The sequence below is a fragment of the Protomyctophum parallelum genome (genome assembly GCF_964188405.1).
Source record: "Protomyctophum parallelum genome assembly, chromosome: 20".
In the NCBI taxonomy this organism is placed as follows: Eukaryota; Metazoa; Chordata; class Actinopteri; order Myctophiformes; family Myctophidae; genus Protomyctophum; species Protomyctophum parallelum.
In genome coordinates, this window is record NC_139718.1 from 23,124,461 (window position 1) to 23,146,160 (window position 21,700).

The 21,700-nt window shown below is 42.9% G+C and overlaps 2 protein-coding genes across 2 annotated transcripts in view; both read right to left on the reverse strand.

Moving 5' to 3' along the window:
- Positions 1–1,012: 1,012 nt before the first annotated feature.
- On the reverse strand, positions 1,013–9,555 carry LOC310877961 (pituitary tumor-transforming gene 1 protein-interacting protein-like). The gene is made up of 7 exons (XM_083791981.1): positions 9,318–9,555; positions 7,519–7,571; positions 6,996–7,104; positions 6,675–6,777; positions 4,857–4,922; positions 2,486–2,532; positions 1,013–2,147 (listed from the first exon to the last, which is right to left on the reverse strand). Exons 1-7 carry the CDS (start codon positions 9,394–9,396, stop codon positions 2,110–2,112), a joined length of 495 nt encoding a protein of 164 aa, XP_083648107.1. The 5' UTR covers positions 9,397–9,555; the 3' UTR covers positions 1,013–2,109.
- A 3,927-nt stretch (positions 9,556–13,482) lies between these two features.
- LOC310877703 (unconventional myosin-X-like) overlaps positions 13,483–21,700 on the reverse strand; it is a gene marked incomplete at its 5' end in the record, with an annotated part of 53,731 nt that continues 45,513 nt past the window's right edge. Inside the window, 16 exons of the mRNA XM_083791652.1 lie at positions 13,483–13,636; positions 13,874–14,065; positions 14,303–14,479; positions 15,043–15,396; positions 15,665–15,788; positions 16,099–16,235; positions 16,466–16,673; positions 17,651–17,799; positions 17,986–18,134; positions 19,198–19,318; positions 19,618–19,775; positions 20,040–20,234; positions 20,607–20,749; positions 21,022–21,077; positions 21,212–21,305; positions 21,422–21,517. Coding sequence (XP_083647778.1) covers positions 13,532–13,636; positions 13,874–14,065; positions 14,303–14,479; positions 15,043–15,396; positions 15,665–15,788; positions 16,099–16,235; positions 16,466–16,673; positions 17,651–17,799; positions 17,986–18,134; positions 19,198–19,318; positions 19,618–19,775; positions 20,040–20,234; positions 20,607–20,749; positions 21,022–21,077; positions 21,212–21,305; positions 21,422–21,517 — 2,458 coding nt within the window. The 3' untranslated portion in view covers positions 13,483–13,531. The remainder of the gene's footprint in view (positions 13,637–13,873; positions 14,066–14,302; positions 14,480–15,042; positions 15,397–15,664; positions 15,789–16,098; positions 16,236–16,465; positions 16,674–17,650; positions 17,800–17,985; positions 18,135–19,197; positions 19,319–19,617; positions 19,776–20,039; positions 20,235–20,606; positions 20,750–21,021; positions 21,078–21,211; positions 21,306–21,421; positions 21,518–21,700) is intronic.

Below are 21,700 nucleotides of genomic sequence, written 5' to 3' on the forward strand. Positions count from 1 at the left end.
TTTGGATCAACATATGAAATGTCAGAACAAGTTAGCTCCATATACAGAGATCTAAGGGTTTGAGGTCAAATGTAGAGTAGCTGGGCGGCTCCATATATGTAGATCTAGGTGATGATCCAGTCTTCTCCATTAATGTTTATCCAGGGTTAGATGGGGTCAGTGTCGTGATCTTCATATATGGAGACGTGTCCCGAGGTGTGATGTCACGAGGTATAACCATGGAGGCATGTCACGAGGCGTGAACATATATGGAGGTGTGATGTCATGAAGCTTGATCATATATCACAGTGTGTCATTAAAGGGGAAGTCACCTCACCTGCCTGTCACTTAAAGGGATGTTGTTTTTTGAATATGTAGTTTTACTGCTGACTGCATAACTGCAAACTGGCCCCCGTAAAATCTGAACCCCACCACCCACCCCTTTTTCCCCCTCACTGTATATGGGGTACACCCCTCCATGTTTCTTTTCCCTTTTTACCTCCTCGATGAATTCCTTTTTTTTGCTATATAGATTATAGAAGTGTCTATTTGTACGTCTCTAAATGTTTTGATGATTTGAACAAGGTGGACCCTCTTGTAAACAAGTGTAATGCTTTAGAGTCGTCCACTCAAAGTTAAGTCTTTGTATCAAGTTGTGAAATGTACTATAATTCTGCAAACTGTTAATACACATACCCCAACTTTGATTGGCTTCCGCAAAGTTTCCCAAGGGAGTTGGCTTGGAACAAATCTTTCTGATAGTAGACACCTTTAACTTACGTGCCCTTAAACACGCCATGCAGTGCAAGTTCATTAAATGCACACATTGCCCAGCTATTTTTGGCATTGCATCTGTTGTCCAGGTGGGGGCGCGGCAACACTGTTGGATGCCAGGGACTTAGTTAAAACCCTGCTAGCCCCTATGATGCAATTCTACAGACTGGACCTAGGCTTACTGATAAATCGGCCATTGAAATAAATAAATCACAACACGTTGCTTTTGAAACATTTATTTAATATACCGGCTAGAACTTAAAAAAGCCTACATTGACAGCAAAGACTGAAAGTGTTGCTTAAAGCCAATTTTACCAAACTACAGCATCATCATCATCTAGCCATTCAAACTACACAAATAGGATTTTTAATCGAGTGCATATTGACCTCAAGTCTCAAGATAATCATACCAGTTTTCAAGGAAATACATTTCAATGTATTTCAAACTGTAAAAATTATTTTGAGTCTCAGCATGAATAAATCCAAGAGGATGTGAATCTTAAAATGAGTTTAGGAATTTAGATTATCTGAACTGTACATTTTACAGTACATCTGGTGGGGATAAATACAATAAAACTGAACATCTACTCTTAAAAAAACAAAACAAAAAAACATAGCGTACAACATACCAGCATGTCAAATTGTGTTAGGAAGATATGTTGTAAAAGGTGCTGTAAGTGATATTTGTATAGTTCGTTATTGTTAAAATAAGTGTTAATAAGCTCTCAGAAAATATGTTTTCAGGTGGGTTACAATTTTCCTTCAATCAGGAACAAGAACCCCCACTAAGTTAATAATTTATCAGCTTGTTCCAATTTTGTCTGCTCATTTATTCGTTTCATCACTTCCAATTTCACTTGTTTACCAGTGTATCCTACGTGATCTCTCTTGATTGGATGGAATTGGTATCCTGATATGAAAATAAAACTTCGGTTCATTATAGAGGTGGAGAGATGTGGAGACCCCTGTTATTGAACAAACAATATACCAATGATTGGTCAAATAAAAAGCTAACACTTTAAAGATAGAAAGAAAAGTTAAAATATAATAGTCTTGGTTGGAATTCAACGAAACTCAGTCATTGAACACTGCCTCTACATTCAGACATCCCTTTCTGTTCTATCCTACTATCTTATTTACACTTAATACAGAAATCATTGGGGGTCAGGTCAATACAATAAATACATGTCACCTTTCCAGAGATTTTATGAAGACAAATGCAGCCAAAACATTGTTTGTAGACCAACCTAACAGGTGAGGTTTTCATGTGATAGCAACAGCATCCATGGGGTGAAGGATTAAACGCCAGGGAAAAGCAGGACCTTCATAACATGATGTTTAAGTTCACCGATTTCCTCATGAAAATTTGGAGTATGGGTTCGGTCCACTTAGACCTAGAGAGATAGAACATAATCAACAGAGATGTTATGGTTCAAGGAAGGTCACTGTAATAGGTCTTACAGTTTGAAAAATGTCAGGTTCCAAACCTCAAGAGAGCAGGAATTGTTTTTTTATCTCTTCCATAATGTGCATTTTAAGTTACAAAACAAAGTCTCTGTTTCTCTGAGAGGAATGGGGAAATTATTCAGATACTGTGTGTGTGTGTGTGTGTGTGTGTGACTGTGTTTGTTTGTGTGTGTGTGTGTGTGTGTGTGTGTGTGTGTGTGTGTGTGTGTGTGTGTGTGTGTGTGTGTGTGTGTGTGTGTGTGAGAGAGAGAGAGAGAGTACTCACCGTATTTCTTTCGTATTTCTTCATGTCTCATATTCATCTCTATCTTCCTACAAAACCAAAACCCCAAAAAGAAGATTAAAAAACAATATAATACTAATAGAGACACTAAAACACTGTCACAAACCGGTTTGGGCAGGTTTGTAGTTTGTGACATGTGTCCCCCACCCCCCATGTAATGCTTTTGTGTTGTGCTATGAAGGTAACTGATAGGGAACAGTGAATACAACAATGGAACAGCCTAAAACAGGGGCAGCTGATGCTCCGATAACAGCCACAATGTATATAGAAACTGAGCAATGTCACACCATGCACACACTAGGTACAAGACTCAAGGTAGGAGTTAAACGAAACATGAAACACAACTGCCAAATAGGTAAATAAAAGATTATTTACAATGTCAGCATTTAAGTGCAACCAAGGACAGTAGGACACACATTATAATCATATTCAAGCCAGCTCTACGGCTCATTTGTGTAACATTTAACAGCATTTTAATTCAAACTTCGAAATAAATTTAGATTAATCCAGGGTAGAGTGGATCTGTAATCTGCATTAGGCTGCTTTATAATGAGAAGGGCAGTCAGTTACTTTCTACTGTGTGGCAGTAGTAGTGTGTAGGGAATTTGCTCGGGAACTGGAAGGTGGCCAGTTCAAAGTCCAACACGGACGTCACCACAGTATGGAGTGTGACTGGTAGCTGGAGAGGTGCCAGTTCACCTCTTGGGTACTACTGCCACGGTATCCTTGAACAATGAGTCCAGACAGGCATTTCAGATGGGCAGGTCGTCTGCTCCAAGTCTGCTCATGAGGGGCGTGGGCGTGTTCACAAATCGAGCACGCGCGACAATTTCACGGGATCGCAACAGTGTAAATACGCTTGCAGTGTCGCCCCTCAACTTCTCTGTGCATACAAAAAAAATGCAGGCCTCTCATTGAAAATGAATTACTATTACATTCACCGCCAGGCACAGTCAGAAAGTCAACCTCTCTGAATGAGGATGAAAGATTTCTCCCTGCAGTAGCAGGTCCTTGCACTGGGTAAGAGACGACAGCCATTTGGAAATGAGTTGAATGATCCCTGCCAGCCAATACTTAGCTGGCCAGTAAGGAGGTATCAGAATCATGGACACTCTGGGTGGAGTAGGGGGGAATTAGAGCGATAGGAGCAAACACGGAGGAGAACGTTGGGCAACTCATACATGCACCAATACATCCTCCCTCTCCTGACCTATGACCCTAAAGGGTGAAGAACAGAGGGTATTGAGCTTTGACGTCATCGCAAATACGCCTATGCTCACCTGTCCCAATTTCACCCAAATGTTATCTCAGGCAAGAGGATGAGGTGTCTCCTCGAAACTGAGTGGGTCTTCCCACTCAGTTTCGAGGAGACACCTCATCCTCATCCAATGGCTTGCTCTTTCAGACAGGGTGCTTTTTTCCCGTCCCAGAAGGTGAAGGTCACGCTCCTTGTCCACACACTCTTGGGCAAGGGACCACCAGGTTTTGAGACATTGAAGACTGTCGTTTGGCCTCTTGTAGCCTGAGTGTAGGACAGGCGTGGAGCTGCTGGATCTCGTCTCTGCATGCAGTGCACAGTTTCAATATTGCAATGTTTTCCTCTTGTAACTTGTCACAAGAGCTACTGTGAGATGCAAGATTAAGAGGTGGTTGAATGACTAATAATATATTGGAACAAGGGCCTGTCCCTCTCCTGACTCGGGTCAAACACATTTCCTGCCGGCATGTTCAGGCACCTTAGATTGCCAGGCAAAAACTACGAAATGACTACAACTCGCAGGTCCTTCGTCTACCATTTTGTAAACTGAAGTAAGAGTGCATCCTGTCCGTCGCTCAATTGGGTCCCCAACTAGCATGCGAAACGATAATATGCTAACCGGAGTGATGCGCCAGCCTTTTAGTGTCATCCTAAGAGCATACTTTCACACCAAATCAGAGGATTAGTTCGTAGATATACTCCGCTGAAGATCGGCCATTATGGGACTCTATGTTTTTTCTCAGTTTTTGTTTTCTCTCGTTCGTTTCAAGATGGATGGCGTTCAGGTCATAGGCAGGTGCCGTAAGAGGCCTCAGAAGCTACCTCAGCTTCTGCTGAGGTAGCCTCGTTCCCAGCCTTTACTCATCTGCGAAGAGAGAAGCCTGGTCAGGACCTAAGAGTGTCTTTAGGGGCCGGGACTTCTGTCATACGTATTTCCCCAGGAAACAATCATTTTTGACCAATCACAACCCTCGCTTCATTCACAGAGATTGTAAACAGATTTGTAAAGCGTCAACGTCATTTCTTTGGGTGCACTTCTGCATAATATTTATACTTACAGTATACTAATAATTTCACAGGATGGCACCCACTCACCTCTCTGATTGTTTGGTCCTCAACTTGTTGGCCTGCCTTTCCATCTTGTCATCAAATCTTTTGGATCTGTGACACACACACAAACGATAAGTAAATTATTAGCCAACAAGTAGCCTTTGCAGGGGCCACACCAAAGCCAACACAGTTACATACAATATAATGGTGTTCTAAATCTCATATTTCTGACCATGTAATGTTGGTGCAAGATCCACAGCGGAACAAAACGTTGTCAATATTTTGCTAATAAAAGTCTTTATCATAGTTTTGGTGTGCAGGCTTTTTCTTTTATGTTAAAGGAGAAATTCGCCCTAAGTTTCTTTACCTTTAGTTGTCTTCTTAAAGTCCTTTAAAGACGTGTAAAGTGTTTTTTTCCCTCCATATTGCTCCTTTCTTGGCTTCGCCCAGCACCCACAGTTGATGTGCATATAGTTTTATTTCCTTCTTTTCACAGTAGACTCACCCATGATGACACAATGTAACACTTATGGCTCACTGCCTGATATTTGCTCCGATTATGCTGTCGGGGAGCATTTTTGGCACTCGCCGACAAAACCCCCGATCTGACACAAGATCGGGCTTTGATCACCAAGGTTTTGCTAGCTGTGTGTGAAAGGAGCTGCGAGAAGATCCAGCACTGATAAAAGCACTCGCCGACGCCTCCCCGACCATTTCTGAATATCTAGCACGTTTGATATTTGACTCTGTCGCCGACTGGATATCATACAGTATGAACTGGGTTGCGACTGCGCCCCGATAATGCCTGCATTACAGACAATGAGAGCACACTGCTCACAGCACTGCTGTCTGTCTGTCGACTGTATCGATAGATGATCAGATGATAAGATATATAACCAGGGGTGCACACAAGCGGTTCGCCAGTGCGCATGCGTCGTCAAAACGTTTGGTGCGCAGTAGATCAAAGGCATGGAGGCGCATTTGCGCACCAGCTGAGAGACAGGGATTTAGAGAATGCTGACAGGCATTCAAAAGGAACTCAAATGAGATGTTAACGTCCTGTAAGAAGACTTAGAAAGAAAACTAGTGTTGACTAATCATTACAAGTGGCTCTTATTTTGATGAGGCAGTTTCTGCACAGAAAGTCTGTTTCACTTGTAAACAAGCTACGATGGATGAGCTGTCAAAGTGCTAGTCGCTAAACCACGTTAGCGACCATGCTTACAATATGAAAACTGTCACTTAGACAATGTAGGTTACACACGCTGGAAGTAAAAATGGAACCTGCAGGCAGCATTAGGTGAGTAGTTCATTGTATATGTGTTGGATGTTTGTGGTTGTGCTAGAGATAAACGGACAGGTGCTGCCAGTGGGATATACTGCTGCTTAACGACGACACTGTTTGTGACTAGGTGTACTAGTGTAGCTTTGCATCAGTTGCATCTGCCCGTGTGAAAGCAGCATAACGTTGTGGCAGGATACGGACGTCTGTTCTGTACCCCCCGCTGTGCACACCAAACTACATGGGCAGGTTCTCCTTTGAGTACTAGCCCAAAATAATAGTGTGCACCCCTGTATATAACCTTCATTCCGGTAAATCCCTGTGCCGTACATAATTGGTATATTAGCCCAATATTGCCGCTCCGCATTTCATTTGAATAATGTTGATAAAACCGCATTGGAATCAACAGTGCAGAGCAAACTTGTGATCCCTAGTCGTCGATCAATCGGTTAGTGTGAAAGCCACAAAGATAATATGACAGATGATTGTTTTTAAAGACTCCTGTAGTGTGAAATACAACGATCTGATGACTCGCAGACAACTTTAAAACTCCTACAGTGTGTAGGGGCCATTAAACTCACCCAAAGTTCTCACACTTGCAGCAGCAGAACAAGCAAACGAGAAAGGCAATGATGAGGATCCCACCCACAACCGACAATGCGATGATCAGTGCCTGGAAGTTCACTGGATGACAAGCACACACAGAGAAAGAATCACAAGGATAGGACACAGAAGAACAATGTCAGTACAGTCACCTCAAAGAATGAGAACCCAGATTTTGTTAATGCCAACTTATTTGCATGGTAACTTATTATAACTTATTTAACTGTGTTGGCTCTGCAGTTTGAGTTGCACAAATAGTTCAGGTGTGTGTGTGTGTGTGTGTGTGTGTGTGTGCTTACTCCAGCAGGCCCCCCAACGTGCATCGTTCAGTGGACAGAGTGCATGAGGTGGTAGGATGGTCTTCACAGGGTAGGTTACACAATGCTTCGTTGTTATGCACCACAGACACTGTAAGGATCCATACAAAACATACACATAGCATGACCAGTCAGATAAATGATGACAACCTGAGTAATATGCAGGGAGGAACAGACATAAAGTATAATGCAATGACACACAAATTACACAATTAAGACTGCTATTTTACTGACAACAAAAGGTGCCACAGTGACACTCTCAATGTCATCCTCTCACCCCAGACACACAAACCCCAGATACAAGAATGAGGAAAAATAAGACCAGCTGGCATTGAGATCAGCATTACTCTCCAAACCAGTCTAACAGGTAGCTCAACAGGGGAGGAGCCAGGAGGGAAATGGCTGCTCCACCTGCAACAATCTCATCCCTCAACAACACTCAGTAAAGAGTAAAAACTGTATTCCCTAAATGTTTAGGTCTGTCCATTTTAGCCCCAGAACTCACCGTCACATTCTTTAGACATTCTTCACAGTTTGTTGCATTCTTCCTCTCGCATTCTGTGAGAGGCGGGAGGATGGTGAGTTAGAGGTTTATAAAGCTTTGAACAGGGCAACCATAGCCCCCTATGGAACCTCTCTCCCTCCACTATACTGTATAGCGGAGGGAGAGGTTCCATATGGGGCTAGTAACACAGTGTGTTTGCTGCTTTGTGTCAGTCAGTGAACACAAAGCAGCTGTGCAAACCTAACAACACAACTGACTGACAACTTGTAAATAGAGAGATTGGTTTAAAACATTAGTATTGACTGGGGCCTACTGGTTTGGCCCCAGGGGGTGTTTTAACAACAGCCAAACCACCTGGGACATTTACCATGGTAACACATACCACAGTAAACAGGGTATGGTATGGAACAGCACCTAGCCCTCCAAGCAGAACCCAATGGTACTGAAGTTTCTGACATTTTTTACGACACAGACCATTGGGTCCTGTTCCAGCAGTATCCTGCCACCTGGTACGCGGACATACATAAAACATAAACAACGTGGATAACGCCTGTCTGCGCTCTTTGACGACATTTTTTCGTGTGAGGGCTTCTGAATATGTGAAGTATAAGTACCCATACATGCCGCTGCGAATATCTCCTGTGGCGCGGAAGCCGTTAAGTATTTTTAATCTTTGTTTGACCGATTTGGTCGCTTTGATTCTTCTGTTCCTTCCTTGTTTATTGACACCTCATTGTACCGCCTATCTGGCTAGCTAGTGGCGCTATAGCTATGACAGAGCAGATCAGAGGCAGGGACGTAGCCGGCACAAGCCAACCGCACACCGGGAGGCGGTACAATAAACGGTAAACAAACAAGAAGAAGTAAAGCGACCAAATAGGTCAAACAAAGATTAAAAATATTTAACGGCTTCCGCGCCACAGGAGATATTCGCAGCGGCATGTATGGGTACTTATAGTTCACTAATTCAGAATAACTTAAACTAAAAAAGGCCATCAAACGCCGCAGATACGATCTTAGAGAGAATATTTATGTCCGCGTTCCAGAATTCCCATACGAAAATATAGTTATGAGCAGGGACCCTACATAAAACTCATCCAAATTTCAGAAAAGCTTTATGGAGGGTCCCGAAAGGGGCTAAACAGCACCATACTGTAGTCTTAGCCTAAGATTTAGTCTCTCGTAGATGTATTTTATCTATACATCTATAGAGTCTAAATACGATAGGCTTAGTTACAAGCATCACAGTAAGTCACATGAAATCTCAAATAAAAACAGATTGGCACAACATATGTAGGCCAAGTCCTATCACTGCAATTTAAGTTGTGTTAGTCCATTTGACTGTGGCTTTGTTACAATAAAACAAGAACCTGGGGTGTTGAAAAGGGAATGAAAACAGTATCATTGTTCCTGCAGTGCTGAGGTTTCAGTTACACAAAAGCTACAGCCTGAAACTCACAGAAAGAGACAACACCCTTAAAAAATAAGAAAACTATGTTCGATAGCATTTATTTTGTGTGTATTGAACTAAAATCACAGTGATAACATTGTATTCCATTCCCGTTGTTTGTAGAATTTAATTTAGCTTCCATATCAAGGCACGTTGGCTTCGATGGGCTGATAATTTTGATAAATGAACTGAGAAAGGTCTCTCGTAGCCCACTGCCCAAGTTAAACGTATCTAGTTATCTACACACGTACAAAGCACCCCAAGGAAATTAAATAAAGAAATAATGTGATCTAATTATTCATTGTTTTAATAATCTTTAAAGACAAAAAAAGCGTCACTGATTTCTCACCGACGCCAGGTGCGGAAGTCTGGGCCAAGACCGTCGACACAACGCAGAGGAGAACAAGGACAATACTTCTGAAATCCATAACTCCGACTTCTGTCAAGCTTTTGTTAATACACTGACAGACCTGCACACCGCACTGAAATATTTAATGACTTGAGCTGAGTTTGAAGACAAGGAAACTGCTGCCTCCGGCTCCTGACTCTGCGCTCCTGTCGGCAGACTCGGAAAGTTGTGATGATGATCGTTCTTCTGAAACAGGAATGTGACCAATCCTCCTTCTGAGCGCACGGTCGTTACGCACGAAACGGGGGCAGGGAGGAGGAAGTGTGTGAGTGTGTGTGTGTGTGTGTGTGTGTGTGTGTGTGTGTGTGTGTGTGTGTGTGTGTGTGTGTGTGTGTGTGCGCGCGCGCGCGTGTCTAAGGTGTGAACTGTAACAAAGATAGTGGACAATAATCAATAATTTATTAAAGCATATTTTTTGTAAATCCAGTTACAAATAAAAAAAACAACAACAAACATATCTCTCTCTTTCTCTTTTTTCATAAACAAGCACAATCTTTTACTAGGTAATGATGATGATATTAATAGGCATAACATAATAACGAGAAGGCCCCACTTTGGCCGCCTGCGGCTGATTTAAGGACCCTTTATTGTATTGAAGTTCCCCATAGATTCAAATTTGGGATCAATGTCTTCAACAGTAAAATTCTCCTCAACAGGTCTAGTGACCATAAAATTAAGTGATCCCAAGCAGCATCTATGAGCAGCTTTTTCTTAGGCTACTCAGAATGATATCACATCAGTGAGACAAAACCATATAGATGTAGATTAGGTGGAGCAGACAATCAGACAGACACAGCTTAATTAACCCAGTGGTTCCTAAACTTTTTAGAGCTCCAAAAATTAATTAGACACCAGGGGTGACATTGGCAGATCTAGACTAGACTACAAGCTGACAATGCGTTGCTTTGCACCGCGTTGTGAGCTTGTCGATCTTTCTAGGAATAATAGTGAGCTAAATGTTTTGATTAAAAAATAAAAAATAAAATATTTGAAATAAACGTAAATCCCATACAAATTGGTGCGTGAAGACCAAAGACCCAAACAGTGTCTTAACCCATAGCTCCAAGCTTATGGGTTAATAACCAGTGAGCCACACCACCACCAGTAAAAACAGACTTAAAGTTCCAACTGAAACGTTGTCAGTAGGTTCAACCCATTGAACCGTGTGTAGGCTATAATATGGCAATACAGACAGGCAACAGTTTGAAATGGTTGAAATACACTTTAAGTAAACTTTCACTTTACACAATCTGCCTGGTGTAATAAACAAAAAATGATGTCGTTGGGGCAGACATTCAAATTCCTATTGGCATTGTAATAAAAAATAAAATAAAACTGTCACTCCTAAATTCATAATTTGAGTATTAGGATTAGGTTATTACTTATTATGTACAGTATAGTATGTAAGACTACATTTGGAAATCAAATAATTCCCCAGTGTATTTCCCATGGTTTTTTTCATTAACTAGTTAACTGGAGTATCCCCACTAGGCTCACTCATTTCCCCCCCCTAAATATTTTTGCTGAAAATATCTGATCTACAAGTGTGTCTCACTCTGCGTGTCTCACATTGTGACACGTTCTGAGCTTGTAGATCTTCTATTTCAGGTGAATGTTCGCCCCCAGAATAATGCGAGGTTTCACATTGCCATGGCCATGGGTACCGTAGTGCAGGCATTCCATGTGAGTGATCAGGGTTGTCTGACTGTAGTGCCACAGTTGGTGATATTAACATAACAAGATGGACACACCCAAAGAGCAGTCATGAGTATCTACTCCCAACACGTTAAATTAGTTAATTCCTATCTCTCACAGTACCCCTTGATGTTGCATGGTGCCATAATCGCTCCTCTCTCACACTGAGATTGAGAATTAAATTCCCTCACTCCAAAGTTCCACACAGTTCAATAAACATCAGTCTCTGCCCCCCCCCCCCCCCCCAGAATACAATACAATATATATAGATAAATATTCCCCCTCTTCCTCTTCCGCTTTAAGTCACGATCACAACATCATTCTCTGATAAATGTTATTCTTGTAAATTCTCTTTTTCACGGAACACACTCAATATGCTTACTCAATAATCACAATTCTTTCTCATTTCCCTTTTTCTTTTCCGTCAGACACCACAGTTGGCGGTACACCATTGATACATACACACGCAGGCACGCGCCCACACACGGCAGCATTCAAAACACAGCACTTAAGGATGGGGTAGACAGCAGGGACATACAGTAATAATAGTAGTAGCACTGTAGCAGTAGTAATAATAGTCACATGTTTAAAAACAGGGTTAAATCACACACAAAGTGAAGTCCTTGTGCTTTTCAAAGCATTGAATGTAAAGTTATCAATCTCTTGCAAAAAAAGGGGGGGGGGGTGGATAGAGTAGTTAGATTGTTTGGTTCCTATTAGTACAGCAGAGTGACCTTAAAATATAATACAATTATATCCATCAGAATAGTAATACTGGAAGAACATACAGGTACAGTAGGGAAGCCATTTTGCTCTTATGTACACCAAGTATCACATAACAGCAAATTGGCCACTGCATGAATGTGGCCCACCTTGCTGTTTTTTAGTTTACTCATTCAAATTTCTAAAGATCTTTGTGATTCACATTGATGGCAGAGCCAGTGGGTGATGTATTTATTGGCAGAGACACACAGTGGTGGTGATTTACGGGTCATTTATACTTTGTTGCGTTGCGTACCGAAAACAGCACTGCATCTACAAGTTCACATTGTAGACCTGGCACGCAACCATGTATAAATTAATCCATACTCTACCCATTTGCATACTACACATGAGAGTAGTCACATGGTGTTGTATGGCATATATACAATACAGTAAAGTGGCCACCAAATATAATTCTTACAATAAACATTATCTGTGATATACAGTACAAAACAATATACAGTATTTTTGACCGTCTATGCACATGTGTGCGTGTGTGCGTGCATGCGTGCATGCGTGCATGTGTGTGTGTGTGTGTGTGTGTGTGTGTGTGTGTGTGTTTGTGTGAGTGTGAGTGTGTGTGTGTGTGTGTGTGTTGTAGTACTAGGTGAATACAATATAGGAAAAAGTTCTCTCATACTCTACTGGTTGATACTGAAATTGTCACTCTCCAGTTATCTCTCTTTGAAGGTCCCTTCATACACTGGGGCCAAATGAGATTGCAACCTGTCTCCCAGTCAGTCTATAGTCATCACCCGAGGGCCCTAGGAAATGTTCTGTTGAAGTTCTTGATCTGGCCATTTATTTTACTTCAGGTCCTGTGATGGCACTAATGTGGCACTGATGAAGTCATGAACGGCACTGATGAAGTCATGTCCTTTGACACAGGAAGTGACTGTTATATAACTTGAAATTTGGCTCCTAGGAATAGTCAGCCACCAAGTCCTTTTCTCATTCCAAAACAGATATAAAACAGTTATAGTATAGCTGAAGTCACAGAGAGGAGGGGGTAGGGGCTGCAAGCAATAACACATTTTGTATCATAACTTAATATAAAAAACAAACAGGATGCAACAGGTTTGAGGACAAATGCATGTTAAGAGAAAGAGAGAGACAACAAAAATTTAGAATATGTGAGAGAGAAGGATAAAAGAAAGAGATACCTGAAATAATGCCTATAGATGGCAGTGCACTGGAGGGACAGAAAGAGAAAAGAGATAGAAACTGTAGGGTTTGGTTGGTTGTGCTTGTCATTATTGAGTTTGGTCCAGAAGAGAAAAACCAGCGATGTATTCAGTGTGCTGTAACATCTGCATGCAGGACTAAAACTGGGGTTGTGTATGTGAAGAAGAATTGTCCTAAAAACACTGGATGATGTTTTGTTCTTTTTTCATGCTAACTTTTAAATAGACTATGCGGTTTCCAAAACATATTGACCCCTATCCCAAGTGGAACTTAATCCAGTAGAGTGTGCTGTTTGGCCCCAGCTGTGTCCACTTCCACTTTGCTTCGTTCTTTGTGAAAACATCGTAGACATGCTTTCACCATTATGGATTCACCCCCTGAGGATTAGCTGATTGGTGTGGATGACTCTGTCAACCACCAACCAGCAAACCAACGACAGGGACTGAGGCATTGTATGCCCCTCTGCTATAGGCCCATTGGAGGAGTCAAGGGGTCTGAATGGCTGATGGCGATCACCTCGTCCAGGAACTGGAGACACTGGTGATGGACATGGTGCTGCAGCGTTTCTTTACCACCATGTTAATGTAAGCCCTCATAATCTTGGTGATCTCCCCCACCTAAAGAGACAAAGAGGGTGGGTACAGTAGATACATACGTGTGTTGTGTGTGTGTGTGTGTGTGTGTGTGTGTGTGTGTGTGTGTGTGTGTGTGTGTGTGTGTGTGTGTGTGTGTGTGTGTGTGTGTGTGTGTGTGTGTGTGCGCGCGCGCACGTGTGTGCCTGCATGTTTATACTGGTGTATGTAGTGTACACATTTGTGTGTATATGTGCCTATGGCTATTACTGTAGCTCTTACCAATGGAGTGTCAAAGAACATCTCCCTTTCATCTACGATGATCTTGTAGGTGCAGGGCTGTGGAGCCCCAAAGAAGGTGATGTGTTCATACTGGAAGGTCTCCAGAGGCTTGGGCTCTCCTCTCTTATACACAGAAACATTGTCAGCACTCACGCCCAGCCATAGGTCATGAGGGAAGCCGCCCTCTTTGCACTACAGAGAATGAGTGAAGGGAGAGCGTGAGAAGTGCATGATTTCTTGGGCACCTCAATGTTAAGTGGCAAACCACAAATGTATACAGATTGTTTTCTATCCCACCATGAATTGCATTCAACTGGCTAATTCTAGCCTTCTAATGGGAACTGGTAGGATGGAATATCAATGGATAGGAGTCCCACTGTTCTAAAAGCAATCGCTCAAATGATTGCAAATCCTTTCCTTTCTACTCACCTCAACATCAAAGAGAGTAGATCCATATCCAGGCCACTCTTTGACAATGCTCATGTATTTGAGCATTGCCTGGTGCTGGGGCATGCCTTGTAGTCTGGTCCACTTCTCTAGAACACTGGTCCGAGTGGCCGAAGTCTCCTCTTTCACCCACATCTCCAACATCTGCTCCTCCTCCACCTGTATAGGAGACAGCGGTAAGGCAATCAATTAATGGTCAGTTACACCTTTCAATCAATTAATGACTTTTATCAGAGATCCCGGCTGACTGGAATTTTGGCAGTAAATCACTTTGTTTACCAATGCGTTATAACCCTTCTAAATCTACTCGCATTGATCTATTCTTACTATTCCCAACCAGGATATTGCAAGTGGGTCCCCAAATAATTGGCAAAACAGATTTAAATCAGTTCCTGCATAACTGGTTTGATGATGATGTGCATACCCTCTATTGCACATTTAACATGGCTCCCCCACATGGAGATGAGGAGTAACTACAGTTACATTACAACAACAAAGTGTAAACATGATAAAGATGTTGGCTTTAGCCTTTCTAGGAAGAAAACTAATAACCATTTCAGGACAGACTGCCTGCCGCAGCAACCTCTACTGTGTGAGTCCACACAGAATAGTCCTTTAACTAAGCACAGTCCTCAAGCACTTAGCAGTCACTACATAAATAAATTAACAAAGCACATTTTGTTTTTACTGAACAATAGTTTTATTCTTTTCTTAATGTCAACCTTCTGTTTCTTCAGGGAGCCTGTCTTGAAGCTTCTCCTCAGCGTTCCATCCAGGAAGCTGGGTGTCCGACGTTTCTCTGATGCAGCTGCTACTACACCCGGAACTCCTGCTGGTCCCTTCCCCTCTCCTGTTCCTCCACCTCCTGCTCCACTTGCACCACCTCCTGCCCCAGCGCCCTGCTTGGTGGAGTGGAGGATGCGATTGCGGAGACGCCCTATTGGATAAACGTTCCCCAGGCTCCATCCAGCCCGGCCCGCTCCATCACCATGGAGATACTGCAGCCGCAAAGAGGCCAGGTGCTGCAAAGTCTCTTCAGAGGCCGGGAAGTGACCGCTGATCAGAGACTCATGTGCCTGATTATGAGAGAGAGAGAGAATGAGTGAGTGAGTGAGTGAGTGAGTGAGTGTGTGTGTGTGTGTGTGTGTGTGTGTGTGTGTGTGTGTGTGTGTGTGTGTGCGCGCACGTGCATGCATGCGTGTGTGTGAGAGAGAGGCGGGGCCAGATAAGTGAGAGAGAAAGAGAGAGAGCGGGGGAGAGGGAGAGAGCGAAATAGATATGAGCGACTGATGATCACTTGAACAGCATTACTTTTAGAAAAGTAATATGTGCTGAAAAGCTCACCTGCTCAAACATGAATGCAAACTCCACTCCTTCTTTGGGCATACTCTCCACATCCAGGAAGCAGTAGAGCTTGAAGTAGAGTCTCCACTCTCCTTCCTCCTCCTCTTCTTCACTTCCTGCCAATCTGGGAAAGTACACAGTCATGGAATTACACAGTGACACCAAAACAATTTCACTATGCAACTGGTAAATAATTCAATTAGAATCGTTATCTTCTCCATCCGTGTGTCCCCAAACATAGTTGAAGGACTGGAAAAGCCAGTATTTCCATAATACGACACCTTGCCTACATCATTCATGCGTAAATCGGCTATTTTCGGCTAAGAGTTGATGTAGAGGGAAGAATTAGATGGCCAAGTACAGACCCCGGGGGGACTCCTGTCATGATATCCATGACAAATAGTGTTATATACTCAAAGACTATCAGATGATACCTCTCAAACTTGGCTAAGACATCTGCCACAATAACTCTGCTCTCCAGGGCTCTGTCTGTGATCGTATTGTGTTCAAACAAAGAGAAGAGGTTCCTGCTTTCCTCCATGGCTAGGCCTCGGATCAGCTTCTCCACCACCTGGACAGAACAATTAACAGTAACACAACAGTCAAAGTAACAAAGCAATTTGTTACAGTCTGCTGAATGAGAAAATTAGGATAACAGTGTGTGTGTGTGTGTGTGTGTGTGTGTGTGTGTGTGTGTGTGTGTGTGTGTGTGTGTGTGTGTGTGCGTGCATGCGTGCGTGCGTGCGAGCGTGCGTGCGTGCACGTGAGTGTGTGTGCATGTGCGTGTTTGTGTGTTTATACCTCTCCAGCTGTTGTGTGAGAATTAATGGAGATCTTGCAGGAGCCTCCTCCATGGCAGTAGACAGTGGTGCTCATCTCCTGCCTTACCAGCAGGGCGGCGATCTCCTCCTGAGACGGCACAAAGTCACGAGTCTTGGTTTTCTTCATGGACTCCCCGATGAAACCGGCGTAGCGCTCGATCTCTGAGCCCGGGTAACGCTCACGCACCCTGAGTAAAAACACACAAACACATGACTCATTATTATACATCCATCACCGCGGATGGCCCACCCCTGCTGCTGTTAATGACTTCCCGCGGCCCCTGTATACATCATTCATTACACATTCATTTTACAGACAGTCTAGAGCAGATTCTCAACCTTTTTCATTTCAAGGACCCCCAATTTGATATGCAGCAGGCCACGGGACCCCATTTGATAAGGTGCCCATATGGAGGTCCCCAACATCAGCACAATTGATTATGCCCAAATATGAACTAACATAGCGAGAGAGAGGGCGACTCAGCACAAGAGAGAGAGGTAGAGGGAGAGGAATGAGGGAGCAGGGAAGAACTTGGGAGAGAGAGCCTATTTCACACAATATCCCAGTGTATGCTCTGGGTAACGGAACCTGAACACGCTGATGAACGCATCCCTTCATGGCGCATTGTCAGCACAATAATCGCCAGGGAAGCTGATAGCTCTTGTTATATCAATACACATTTGCATGTGTGTAGACAGTAGACACTTATGCTGCGTTTTCACTGGCAGCTATGAAAGATACAAAGCTACAAAGTGATGCAGCATATCTGTGGCCGAGTGTTGGTCAACATGTTCGATGATGTCAAGCATACATCCGTCGAGCGAGAAAAATATAAAGGAAAATATAAAGCCTGGGGTTGAAAAGAACACAGAACTGGCTGACAGAAATAATTAGTTTTCCTCTATTACAAGCAGGAATGTTGTGAAGAGAGAAGGTGAGTGGAAATGGTTACCGACACTTTCAACAGTAGCTGCAGTTGAAGCCAGTTAAATTTGGATTGTAGCTTTGCATCTTCATGCCGCTGGATTCCATTCGAAATGAACGGTAGTCTGTATCTTTGTATCTTCAATTCATGTCGCTGGCTTCTATTGGAAATGAATGGTAGCTGTAGCTTTGCATTACGCACACAAGCACACATGCATATATACATATACAAATACACACCTCTTCAGGTGGAAGCGCAGGTATCTGAGGATGGCTCGGCTTGGAAGAAAAGTGCAGGTCATGCAGGTGAGCAGGTGCCAGTGCGCCCGATTGGCTGGGCTGTTAGGCTGAGGCACGTGATTGGTCTGCTTGATTACCTGACAATACACCTGGGAAAAAGAAAATCCAGCTTTTGATTGCATTGCATATCGTTTTTATTCAGATTTCTGTTTTCTGTTTATTACTATGTATGGCTCGGATTTCTTCTCTCACTAAAATAAAATAGTAAAAAGTCGAAAAGTGTTGATGTAACTCAGTACAAATAGAACCATTTGGACTATTTCTGAGTAACATACCTCATCCCTGAGAAGGCGCAGGTCCTGGCAGGTCTGCAGGATGCCCTGAATAATGGGCACTGTGTCCGCCAGTGTCTCCATCTCCTGTAGGGAGTTGAACACCCTCACTGCCTCATCCTGTAGACTGGCATAGCCCTGCTTCCTTTGAACTGTGCACGCACGCACGCACGCACGCACATACACACACACACACACACACACAGAGGATAACGATAAAGGGAGGAAGAACGATATGTATACTATAGAAGATGAAAGCTCTTGTGGTATGAATGATAACAGTGATACAGTACACAGTATTCATTTTTTTTTTTTTTTAAGATATTTTTTTGCGGCTTACGCCTTTTTATTGATTTTTTTTTTTTGAAGGGACAGACAGTAGGCTGACAGGAAACGGGAGAGAGATGGGGGGATGACATGCAGTAAAGGCCGTGTCGGGTCCGGGAGTCGAACCCGCGGCACACTGCGACTGGATTACCAGTCCGGTGCCCAGACCGTTACGCTACGGCCTGGGCCCACAGTATTCATTTAACCGAGACTGTAAACATTCCCAGTGTATTCTAGTCCCTTGTCACAGACTAGGTGTATTCTATATTGTCTATACTATACTAGTGTTGTACAGGTTCTTTCACAGTGAGTTTCACAGACAGGACTTAACACATACAAAGGCACATGCTATTCTTCCTAGTTCCACAACCCACTGAACAGGCGCACTGGCCCCTGGACAACCTGTAGGAGTCACAGCGACAGAGATCACCCTCCATGCCCGGCCTGCCTCCAGTGAACATGGTCAATTGTGTTCCGTCAGAGCGCCCAGCCAAGGCTCATGCACCACGGAGGATTCAAACACTCTGTGGTGGTGGGCAGGAACTTTACCTCTGCAACACCCGAGCACCCCAACTTTTCTTATTGTAATTATGAGTATCCAATTGGATTTATTGTACCAGTACCACTGTAACTGAATTCTTCCTGGAGGATAGTTATCCAAATTAACTCTATTTTGGGGTGAACATGAATGAAAATAGCAGATCTACAAGCTCAAAACGCATTACAATGCGATGCTTTATGAACTTGTAGGTTCGCTATTTTCGGCAAAGATATTTAGTGTAGGAGGAGTCCTAAGAGACTTGATGGGGACTCCGGTCAACAAAGCATATACAGTATTGCTTTTGATTTAAGTGATTAGTAAATGCAGCACAGTGGAGGTTTACTTACGGCTAGTGACCTCCCCATAGGGCAGTGGTAGTAGAGGGGAGTGCAGAGGGTGCTGAGTGTATCTGAGTATGGGGTTCCTCCTGTACATTTGTTCCACAACATCCGGATTCACACTGTTCTCCTGAGAACACAGAAGCAAACAAGAAGTCAGGTTTAAGTAATGATTGGAAATATTGTGATGTAACTGAATATGCATATTTATAAGGAATATGCATCCGTGTCCACATGTCTGTGCGTATGTACAAAGCGTAAAGGACCGTGCAAGCGATCATAATCTTGCATTGCATTTTTTGACATGATTTATGTCTTTAATTGAAAATACAAATATGTGCATGCGTGTGTGTGTGTGTGTGTGTGTGTGTGTGTGTGTGTGTGTGTGTGTGTGTGTGCGTGCGACGTGCGTGCGTGTTTATGTGTTACCTTGATGTCTCTGATAAGCTGCAGAGTGGGAGTCTCTATGGGCTGCTTGCTGTCTATGACTCCCTGTACAGCAGCCGTCCACCGAATGGCGTCATTCAGCATCTTGGTATAGAGGCGGTAGGAATGCTTCCTCCCATGCACTATGATGTTCCAGTAACCTGAAACAAAAAGGGCACACTCAACATACATCAAATAATTTATGAGAAATTTTAATTCAGACAATTTATGCCACAGTTGCCATTGAGGCACATTTTATTTCCCTTCTGTTTTATTTATGGAGCATAATGATCTTTATTGAGCTGAACTCAATTTACTTAATTCAATTTCTCTCTCTGAATACACCTTTGTGCATGTTCATGTCATGTACAATTGTAAAATTAGACTTCCACTCCATCTTTTTGCTCTCTCTGTATCTCTCTTACCTGTCTCTCGGTGCACACGTTCATCTGGCTGAATGACGGAGCAGAGGGAGTTGAGGACCAGAGTTCCCATCTTGGAGGAGTTGCGCTCTGAGCTCTTGTAGTAATCCAGAGAGTTGTGGGTCAGAACAAACCAGCGCTTCTTCAGTTTTAGAGACGTGCTTTTGGCATTCGTCTTCATCTCCTTTTGCAGCCAACCTATGGGGAAAAGAGGGGGTGGAGAGTCAGGCAGGAAAAGAGAGAGCTCAATCATTTTTAATGTATGTATGAATTAGCCTTTAAAGACCAATAAATGAATGATAGCAAAATAACCAATGACTCTTGCTAAACCCGTGCTAAACGTATTACTTATAATTCTTACATAATAAGCATCGTAACTCTTAACACAAATAGAAGAACATTCTGAGTGACATTTCATATAGCACAATACATGTACTGTATGCCTTACATTACACTATCCAATTATTTAATGCTCTTGCTCTCTACAACAATTCACCATTCAAAGTGCTCAAAGCATAACTTCAAATTTAAATTCTGTAATTCAATAAACCATGTGTCGCAGAGTCTCACCCCTGACAAGGAACTCCTGTCCGTCTATCTTGGCATCTCCTTTGGGTTTCTGCAGCAGACTGATCCAATGATGCATCTCCTCTGGGGTGTCAGTGTTGCAGTGGATTACGCGGTTGGCCGTGATGATCACAAAAGAGTTGGGCCTATAGGGGTCAAGTGGCAAGTCATGTAGTTCCCAGTAGTAATACATTTCTCTACCTTTTTGTAATTTCAAGGACCCTCAGTTTGATATGAATTAGGCCACGGACCCAGATTAGATATGTTCTTTTATCTCTCGGACCCCAATTTACACTGTGTTAATTTAAGAGTGTACTGTACTAATGGGTCCATTTGGGTCCATTTGTACAATCTCTGAGCTACGGACCTGTAAGGGTCCATTTGGTTCCTAATTAACATTAGTTGGGACACAACTTACCGATCAGGGTTATCAGATGCACACACAGAGTCAATGAGCCCCACATCAAGAGTGCCCTATGGGAATGAATGAGACAATAATACTTAAATATTATTTCTTTGTTCTTAGTAGGGAAATGTAATTTGTTAGCATATATTTAACGAAATATTTCAACAGTTTGTTTGTCCAACACAAATGTTTCACAACTTACCACAGCATTCTTTGGGTTGGCCTGTTCATGGGACATCTCCAGCAGCTGCTCAGGGGTGCACACACGCACCTTCCTGAGCACATTAAACCATCCACTACACACAGACAGAGAGGGCGGGATTTCAGAGAGAAAGTATTATCCCAATAGGTTTCAAATAGACATTAGACAGTTGTCATCCTATGAAAAGGATAGAGAACGATTCCTCCACACCTGGCATCCTCTGGTGACTCAGCAAACACCTGGTATGTCCTTTCATCAGTCACTATGTTCAGAGCATTCTCCTTTTCATGGTTATCCACAATCTCCCTGTAAATATACAAACAGTACACAATTCTGACAAATGCAGCTATTGACAAAAACAATCAGAAACAGTGTATGAGGGACTGTGTGTGATGTGGTAGAAGAGCTGTCAATGTTAAACAGTGTATGAGGGACTGTGTGTGATGTGGTAGAAGAGCTGTCAATGTTAAACAGTGTATGAGGGACTGT

Coding starts and splice junctions, on each gene's coding strand:
- LOC310877961 (XM_083791981.1), bottom strand. CDS start 9,396: ATGGATTTCAGAAGTATTGTCCTTGTTCTCCTCTGCGTTGTGTCGACG. Junction 7,572..9,317: donor GACTTCCGCACCTGGCGTCG/GTGAGAAATCAG, acceptor CGCCTCTCACAG/AATGCGAGAGGAAGAATGCA. Junction 4,923..6,674: donor TGCAAGTGTGAGAACTTTGG/GTGAGTTTAATG, acceptor TGTGTGTCACAG/ATCCAAAAGATTTGATGACA.